Source organism: Gobius niger (genome assembly GCF_951799975.1).
Source record: "Gobius niger genome assembly, chromosome: 14".
NCBI lineage: Eukaryota > Metazoa > Chordata > Actinopteri > Gobiiformes > Gobiidae > Gobius > Gobius niger.
In genome coordinates, this window is record NC_136865.1 from 15272134 (window position 1) to 15282009 (window position 9876).

Genomic DNA, 9876 nt, shown 5'->3' on the forward strand with positions numbered 1-9876 from the left:
ACAAAAAAATGCAAAAACAGCGACTATAAAGCTTGGTCCAGGATAAAAACATCTACTTTCTACTTATATAATAAAAAAAAAATTAAAAAGTGAAGAAAATAAACAGCATATGTGCCATGGTATGAAGTGAAATAAAGTTATTGCTCGTTTCCCCAGTTTGACCAATTGTCATCTGTTAAACTTGGTCTACTTCAGGTCCTTCTGAATGCTGCAATAGAAATCAAAATGAGAACAGGCCAACATCAGTCGAATAAAAACAGCCTTATAAAACCTACCTCTCTAGATACTCGTGAACATTGTCATGACCGTTGTAGCGGGCCAGCTGGACAAGGATCCCTGTGGCACAGCGCCCCTCCTTTTTGCGACACAGGCTACAGTTGCACATGCCTCTGCAGATGGGGCAGGACCAGGTCTAATGAAGAAAAGGGGCAAGTTCATTCATAATCTGCTGCAATTAAGTTTTAAGAATGTGGTTGGTTTGTTTTAAGTCTAACCGGATCTAGCAGCGCGACGCGTACATCCTCTCCATAGCGGTTCTTCAAGCACGGTCCACAGAACTGGCCTTTGACACCGGTACAGAAGCCGCTGCGGCACACGGACTTGGTGTCCAGAGTCTTCTGCCGGCACTGGTGACAGGAACTGCCCTGAAGAGGAGAATACTTAAGTCAGGTTTTGCTCTGAGTGAATGACAAGACAAGACTTTGGAAACATGGCACTAACATAGTCTTTGTCCCAGATCTTGTCCTTGCTGCGGTACGCTATGTTCTCCAGTTCCTCTTCTGTGATTTCTTCCACTGACTTTACATAATACTGGCTCTTTCTGGAGCCCTTTCTTTTTTGTGTTCCCACAGTGGCCTTATCCTCGTCGACCTGTTCAATCACATTTAGTCATCACACATTGGTTACACTATACTGACCTCATAAAGCCAGGTGTGGGATGTGAAAGCGTACCTCTACCAGAGCCCTGATGTCCACCATCCTGGGCACTCTGCGGACAGGTTCACTCTTCTCTTCAACAGCGAAGTTCTCTGGAGGACGTGCTTTGCGTGAAGGGTTCCTCCTTTCAGACCCTGTGTCTGGCTCAAGCTTGCGTTTCTTAGGTATTCCTTTTTCCAGAGAGCCTTTTTTCTTCTAAAAAAAAGTATTTGATAAAATGTATAAGAAGTTGGACTGGATCTCAATACTTTGTGCTGCAATACCACGTATCAATACTTTATCAAGTATCGCAATAATTTCAGTATTTGTGTTTGGAGGCATTTTTATCACGCAGTCATTTATTTCAGTTACAACAAGGCTTGATTTTCAATCTCTCAAAACAATGGACACAGTCTTTCCCTTAAACAAACAAAAAAACTGCACAATTAAGTGACCAGCAGACAATAATCTGCTGCACTTATTGTTAGTTATGAAAATGCTCAGTAAATGTTAAAAACACGTCTAAGTCAATCAGTTTTCTATCAAGTTGAAAACAAATTCAGGCCCAATTACACCACAATGCCTTGGAGGAAATGAATGAAAATCTAGTTTTAGTTTATAAACATGAAAGATACAGATAAAGTTTAAACTATGTAGCACAGTTAAATTTCAATGGTGGAGTTGCGTTCAAGGCCACTCTGCTGTGCAAGAGGACGACCAGACTCAAAAAACCCAAAAGTCAGAGCCTCACCAGCTCAAGTCACAGTCCTCTCCTTATACTTTCAATGTCAGGTTTTGCTTTGAAAAGGTTTGTGGACACGTGGGTGAAAAAAAAGAATGATTTGTCTCCTCCAAGCAACTATACGCACTATGCAATGTATTGATATTTTACTCTACACTCACTTGAGGGGTTGAGGGCGGCGTCAAGGCAGCGATGGTGCTCAGATCAGCAAACAGCTTTGCCAGCTAAAACAAATGAGAGAAATATGAGGACTTGACAATATTGCAGGAGCTCTTACCGATTAATTACATGTTGACGCAATACCATGGCTTTATTTTCCTGAATGTTTTTGCTTCTCTTCTTTAGGCTTTGAGACAAGTGCTCTTCATCGCCTTCATCTTCATCCTCCATCTTCTGCTGCTGCACCTTCTGCCTTTTGTGCTGAAGACGCCCGTGTTTATCATTTTGTTCCTTTTTCTGAAGTGGACGGTGTTTGGGGGTGGACGGAAACCTATCAGAAATATCACAATTAAACACTGAACAGTAAATGATGGCAATTTGGTATCGTCAGTGACCCGCACACCTTAATGCCACTAACAAACTTTTCCTCTTGGGGGATGATGGCTCTTCTCCATCAGAATAAAAGTTTGGGTCGCTGTCCTCTGACACCTGAAAAAGAGACAAATGACTGTGGATGTGGAAATATTATTGCATAGATTAGATGAGATTCACTTTATTTTCCACCTCGGTGAAAACCTGTCATTTACTGTAGTTTTATTATTTTATAATCATCATTAAAATAGTTTTCTGATTATGATACCAACCTGGTTTTCAAACTTTGCTTCTTCTTCTTCTTCTTCACTGAAACCTTCAAACTCCTCCTCGCTGTCGGACTGGCTGAACAACCGGGTCAGCTCTGGTGTCATGAACCTGGATCGGAAACGGAGACTCTGGAGCAAACAGAAGAGTTTAAGATAATTAAACAGATATAGCAAAAAAACAAAACAAATATGCATAGACAAGTAGCTACACAACACTAGTTATAAGTTTAAATTATTTTAATATCAACTTTTTTGAATCATCAGGGACCCAGCATATTTGATGACAGCATCTTGTAATTGTGTAGTGTCACATTTCGCCAGCAGAGGGAGCACTTTAACCAAGACTGAAACGTGGTCACAACAGGAACATGTTGCAAACAAATGGATTGTGATCGTGTTGTGTGGACTAATTATTAAATCTATGTGTGGACTGTACTGATGCTGGACTATTATACTGCATTGTGTAAAAGGATTGACCAGCATTTTTTTGTGATACTTGAAATAACTGTTTTCTCAAGCACGGATGAAAATGTCAACGTTAAAGGCCTACAAGTTTAGATCCACGGTTTACCAGGACAAAAGAAAGCACTCAATACGTAAAAAAGTGCATGTGCAAAAGCAGTGAAGCCCGTTGATCCTATTATGAATGTATGGCCTTAATCAAAACAATTTAAGCTTACTATGAAATGCATGATCTATTGTTCGAAGTTGACAAAATGCTTACCTTTGATCTGAGAGTCATTTTATAGTCCCATGAAAAATTGTCAAATGAGATTAAATGAGATTTTTTATGTAAACTGTGGACCGTAAAAAAAGAAATCAATGGAGGTTGTGGAGTAAAGTTTAAAAACCAACAGCGACAGAAGTTTGGGCTGAACCACATCAGGGGTTGACCCGTTTAGCAGTTGGCAGGTTTAACGTTTAACTTGATTTTTGTCGTGTTTTATTTTACCTTATGGATGATCGCACTAATGTGTACCGTTTTATCACACGAATGATACGGTAAATACATGAAAATAAGTTTGTTTTTTGTTGTCGGGCAGATTTCTTATCCCCTTTTCTCAATAATGGTGCAGTCCAGGTTGTCCCGCGAAAACGGCCAGTGGGCGTTTCTTTCCGCTTCCTTTGAGGCGTGAACGTAATTCAACTACTGCAGCGTTGTTGTTTACTGTCCACGACGAGTAGGCTGTGGACCTTCAACCATGGATATAACATACAAGAAAACATAGGTTAGGTGTGCTTTGGCCTGCATTCTTATTGCCATCTGCTCCAATGGGTCTCAGCTGCAACACCCTTCAACCATGTACCATGTAGTGTGTACAAATATGACATTTCACTTTATTAGAAAAGCATTTGGCAGTTAGTGCATGTAATGTAAAAAGAAAACAAAAAACCGACAAATCAAAACCTTCCATTTTATATCTGCATTTGTTTTTTCCCCCACCCTTTAGAGAGAAGGAGACAAGCCAAATACTGTAGAATATTGGCTTTATAGATTCAGAGATGCCAGCAGGTCAGCTTGGGTTTTGGAGCCATCCTCTACATTTAGAATAAGGAAAAAATTAAAATACCTAAACTAAAACCTCCATCATGGACAACACCTCCCACCCACTGCACGGGACTGTAGAGGAGCTGAGCAGCTCTTTCAGTGGGAGACTGCACACCCTCAGTGCAACAAGGAGCGCGACCGCAAGGCCTTAATCCCCACTTCAACCCCTTTGCAGAATTCATGCAATAATCCCTGTATTTAAATCACTTACCTGCGTCACTTTATCAACCACTTGCACTAAGACGTAAACCTGCACTGCTAACACTGACTTTAACACTTTCTGTTGCATTCTGTTTACTTAATTATTTACTGTTTATACGTTTGTCCCCACAAAGTCCTTGGTAGTCATTGTACATAAAATACCACTATTTTACAATTTAATCAATTTCTCCATTGTGAGATCAATAAATGCTTATCTTATCTTAAAGGAATAGTTCACCGTTTTTCCATGCTGAGATATGTTCTTACCTGAGCTTAGACCAGTTGATATGTACCTGTCTGGTCTTTGCGCATGCCCGTGGAAGAGCGTGGTTGCTTCTAACTTCACCCCGTTTGGAGGTATAGGAACATACTGGGAGAGGCCGATGCTAAAAACATCTTTGGTCTTTTTGCATGACTGACAGCACACAGTTCTTCCATACCGAGATATGTTCTTACCTAAGGTGAGACGAGTTGACACGTACCTGTCTGGTCTTTGTCTGTGCCCGTGGAAGAGCGTGGTAGGTTCCAACTTCACCCCATTTGGAGCTATAGGAATACATTGGGAGAGGCCAAATGCTAACAATATCTTGCGTCGTTTTGCGCGACTGAGGGCACGCACAAAGACCAGACGCATCAACTCGTCTAAGCTCAGGCAAGAACATATCTCAGGATGGAAAACTCGTGAACTATTTCTTTAAAAAAAAAATGTGCGTGTTGAGACAAACATGGAAGGTCTTAAAGAGGAACAGCATACAGCAAGTTGAATTGTTTGAGAGGAACACACAATGTCATGTGTGGAGGAAAAGTGGAACAGCACACCTACATCAAAACCCTATCCCCGCTGTGAAGATGCAGGAGCATCATGGTGTGGGTCCGTTTTGTTGCCTCAGGGCCTGGACATTGTGTTTTCGTCAATGGAAAAATAAATTCACAAGTATATCAAGATATCTTGCAGAAAAACCTGAGACATTCACAACAGCGTGGAATAAGTAAGTGAATCCTTGTATTAGATTAAACATCTGTTTTTTGACAACAATTACTTCATCCAGACGTTTCCTGTTGTTGTGGATTAGACGCTAACAACGATCAGGATGAATCTTGGACCTCTTTACAAAACTGCTGCAGTTCAGTGAGATTCAGGCGGTGTACTCACTTATTCCAAGCTCTCCTGGGAATGTTTGCATGTTATGGCCAATGAAAATATGATGAAATGTAAATGTTTGGGTGGTATTAATTTTAGCAGGCACTGTCTACTCATTCTTGGGATTTTAAGAAAGATCAGACCACATTTTATGACCAATTTAGTCAGAAATGTAAGAAATTCCAAGCGGCGTTCTCACTTTTTCTTAACACTGTATAGCGATGCAATGTTTTTCACAGTCTATGGGACAAAGTTAGACTTACTTTTTTCCATCTTGCAAAATGGACATCACTAATGTCATTTAAAAATAAATATTAAGAGTTTCTTTGATTGAATGTAAATTATGTAATTGATTCTCAGTTTTAGTTTATTTGCTGTGGTATTTTATCTTTCTAGTTAACATATGTTTGTTTTTCTTCATTTTTCAATTATTGTTTTATATCCATCCATCCATCCATTTTCTCCCGCTTTATCCAGGGCCGGGTCGCGGGGGCAGCAGTCTCAGCAGAGATGCCCAGACTTCCCGATCCACGCACACCTCCTCCAGCTGTTCTGGGGGGACCCCGAGGCGACACCAGGCCAGCTCGGAGACATAGTCCCACCAGCGTGTCCTGGGCCTTCCACGAGGCCTTGTCCCACTAGGACATGCCTGGAACACCTCCCAGGGAGGCGACCAGGAGGCATCCGGAACAGAGACTAAATGCATGTTTTTTCTATTATGAAAAGCTTCCTTCATTTTGACCAGAATAAACAACAACATAAGTTCACAACAGGTTTATTGCAGGTTTAATATAATTGTTCAGAGACATGTTGAAATGTTTTTGTTTATTAAGTTTGGGATGAAATGAAAAGACATTCAGCAAATTGCCAGAGCCTGGAGTCGATCTCATGATGATAAGTTAGAACAGTATCCTAAATCATCTGGCGTAGGTTGCGATGTTTTGTATGAAACAGATAATGCACACGAATGGTAGATCACAGAATAGAAGATACGTTAAAGTGGCTGCAGATGCCTGGGCTCGGGAAGTAAAAACAAAAAACAATGCAAGCAAATGTATCAAACACTTTTGTAAGAAAATTGTATAGGAGAGAATGAAAAGTCATGTTTGTTATTGAGCTGTAGCCAAGGGAATAAACTTCAAATCTTGGAAATCCATCCAGGGCAGGATAGATGGAGTGACAGAAATAGATAGAACACACAAGAAGTCCAGTGAGAGAACCACCATGGAACTTTGTTCTGTAATAAAAAAACAAAACAAAAAACAAAAAGAACAGTTAGCCATGGTGCCTTGTAAGGAAAAAACACAGATAAACAATTTACAATCTACATAGAATTGCAATATAACTTGTTTATTGAGCATAATTGTTTACCTCAGATCAGGCATTAATCCAAAAAGTAAGTCATGGAGGGCACACAGGTAGGCGTGATGCACAAACTGAGGGAAAGGTTGATGAACATGAGCGATCAAACCAATTTGGGTCTACACCCCAATTGATTTCACCACAATGTTCACTTCCTGCCCCGTTGTTAGGCTGTCCACTCCCCCACAAAAGAAAGGTCGTCGCGCAACCATCAGACCACATCCATCCACTTTCCTTCTGAGTGTCACTGAGTCCAATCCATGTGGGACCCTGACGATGATCGAAATTCTGAATCAATCTCTTGACAAAGTTATGTTCTTCCCTGCTGTGGATGGACACCAGGTTGGCCTGCTGGGACACACAGTAGAGCTCTGCATCGGCCCAGGTCATGTCACTGGACACATATTTGTAACAGCGGCTGTTGAAGCTGAACCAGAATTGAGGGCAGCTTCCACGCTGTAGCTTCACCTCTCCGAGCCCAGTAGGAGACGCCAAACCCAGGGACACACCCAGGAGCAACAAGGAGATGATGAACAGCTGCATGGTGTTGGAGAAGAATGAGCAAAACGGTACATGGGGCTGTATTTTATAGCAAAATTACACTGTGATCTTTTATGGTCCCAACACAAATTTGTGGTTCAAACATTGACAGGGCATTTATGGCACTTATCCCGTTCCACAAATTCAGCAAGAAAAAATTAATAATCTTTTTAATTTGACAAATGTATTGTTGAAGACAAGATATAATGATAAATACACGCTTTCCAACTAAACTATCCATTTTCAAGCTTTCTTCATGGTTTACTATATGAACCCTTGTAATAACACAGCAGAGAAGTTTATGACTGTTTTATAGCAGGTTTATTGTAATTGCACTGTAATCCCAACCCCTTACTGGAATTGGGTGAATGATAGAGATAAAATCAGCATCAGCACAACTTTACACAGCATATCTACAGTTTTTGTTATCAACATGATTAAGGGGCAATGAAATGCAAACGTGTTGGAGTTGTTTGACCGAGAAATAAACGACTCTGGAGGGTTTGAAATTAGGCCAGTGGTTTTTCTGCTGGTGGTGCTTCACGTTAGATTTTTTTACTCTTATTACTATTTTGTCTTGCTTTGTTCCAACTTTAAACGTCATGGTTTAGTCTGGAAAAAACAGGATTCACATAGAAATAAGTTCATTAATACTTGTTACTTAATCAATTCTCGTTGAGCAATTGCACACAAAAAATCAATTCAATTACACTGGCAATAAAAACTATTCTCAGATTCTAATAACTTTATGTGCACTTACTGTAATAGTATGAATAAAACACTAGATGAAAATAGTTACATTTATTGACCAGCCCTAGTTCAGTTTAATGTGGGCAAAATTCCTAAAAAAAATAAATAAAAAAAAGACCAGGCAGAAGCAGAGATGACTGTTTTAATGCTACAGAATAAAAAACAAGCAAACACATGCAAAACATTTGTATATGAGTGTCCTGGAACAGAGTCACATCACAGAGCTGAATATGTCCTGACTGAGTCCCAGGCAGGTTTAGATGTAATTTGTTGTGGAATATACAATCTTCTTTACAATTATGAATCCAAATTTGGATAAAGAAAGTTGTCCAGCTTGGACACATCAAAAATTAATAAGACAAGTCTTAATAAGACAAGTCAGATATTGTCCAGGTGTAGGCGGAGTGACAAAAACACACATAGTACAGGGGGAAACAGTGAAAAAATCGGGAATGGATCCTGACCTTACTGGCTCTGGTCAAAGCCCCTTACCGGAATCGGTGAAGGAAATATCAAAGTATTTTCTTTATCTATATCTTTGTTATCAATATGATTAAGGTGCAGTTAAACTGTGTTTGCTGAATTACTCCGGAGCCATCAAGACAATTACCCTGTGACCTTCTCAAACGATCTAAGTTGGAGTTCAAATATTAGTGCTGTTGTGAAAAAGTCTCGCCAGCGGCTTTTCTTCCTGCATAAATTAAAAGAATTTACTCTCAATAACAATAATATAAAGAAAGTTTTAAATCCTGTTGTCCGCTCTGCCAGTAGGACCATCGGTGTGGAGCTTTCTGTCATTGAAGACATTTACAAACAAAGACTTATGTCTCGGGCATTAGCCATCATTAAGGACCCGCTACATACTTAAAGATTACTACATCCTGCCAGGGACCTGTTTGAACTTCTCCCTTATGGGAGGTGCTATGCCACAGTAAAAGCTTCTTTTCACAAGCTGTGTGATTTCTTTGAATGGTACACTTCGATCAGGCTTCCTTACCATTAATTTTTACCTTTTAATTGCGTTTCACAAATTTAATTTTTAAACTGTATTGTAACCTCTTTTAACTTATTTAACTATGTGGCTTGTGTGTTTTTCAAGACTGTCTTTTTATGTTACTTGCGCCTTTTTTCCAATGTGGTTTTATACTCCGGTGTGGCTTGTTCATTAACTTGCACTGTCCCTACCAAATAAACCATAAATAAATAAATAAATAAATACTGCAAATGGCAAATAAACTGAATCTGAATTCACAAGTTAATCAAGATTTTTTGCAGAAAAAATTGAGATATTCACAACAGCATGAAATAGGTAAGTGAACCATTGTGTTTGTATTTGTATTGTATTTGTATTGTATTTGTATTGTAGCTGATTTGTGGCTGCAATAACTTCATCCAGACATTTCCTGTTGTTGCAGATTAGACGCTCGCAACGATCGTGATTAATCTTAGCCCATTCCTCTTTACAAACTGGTGCAGTTCAATGAGATTCAGGCGTTGTACTTACTTATTCAACGCTCTCCAGTGAATATTTACATGTTATGGCCAATAAGATATGATGACATGTAAATGTTTGGGTGGTATTAGTTTAAGCAGACCACATTTTATGACCAATTTAGGCAGAAATTTATAAAATTCCAAACGATGTTCTCACTTTTTCTTAACACTGTAGAAATGCAATGTTTTTCACAGTCTATGGGACAAACTCAGACTTACTTTTCCCATCTTGCAAAATAGACATCACTAATGTCCTTTAAATAATATTTTGAGTTTCTTTGATTGAATTTGAGTTTTAGTTTATTTGCTATGGTATTTTATCTTACTAGTAAACGTATGTTTGTTTTTCTTCATTTTTCAAATATTATTTTATTCTCAAGAT

The 9876-nt window shown here is 39.3% G+C and overlaps 1 protein-coding gene across 2 annotated transcripts; it reads right to left on the reverse strand.

Moving 5' to 3' along the window:
• Positions 1–14: 14 nt before the first annotated feature.
• cdca7b (cell division cycle associated 7b) lies at positions 15–3303 on the reverse strand. 2 transcript variants are annotated; one of them, XM_079570640.1, is made up of 10 exons: positions 3182–3303; positions 2474–2586; positions 2220–2324; positions 1961–2147; positions 1819–1881; positions 952–1131; positions 721–870; positions 495–644; positions 276–412; positions 15–208 (listed from the first exon to the last, which is right to left on the reverse strand). In XM_079570640.1, the coding sequence occupies exons 1-10, from the start codon at positions 3197–3199 to the stop codon at positions 187–189; spliced, it is 1125 nt and encodes a 374-aa protein (XP_079426766.1). In that variant the 5' UTR covers positions 3200–3303; the 3' UTR covers positions 15–186. The 2 variants fall into 2 exon arrangements, with proteins under 2 accessions (XP_079426766.1, XP_079426767.1); XM_079570641.1 differs by having other exon boundaries at positions 2220–2305; positions 2461–2586.
• Positions 3304–9876: the final 6573 nt, after the last annotated feature.

Bases quoted from the DNA above. Each gene is read 5' to 3' on its own strand.
- cdca7b (XM_079570640.1), bottom strand. The intron at 2,325-2,473 runs GTTTGAAAACCA...CCACATCCACAG, and splicing joins GAAGAAGAAGAAGAAGCAAA to TCATTTGTCTCTTTTTCAGG. The intron at 1,132-1,818 runs GTGAGTGTAGAG...ACTTTTTTTTAG, and splicing joins CGCCGCCCTCAACCCCTCAA to AAGAAAAAAGGCTCTCTGGA.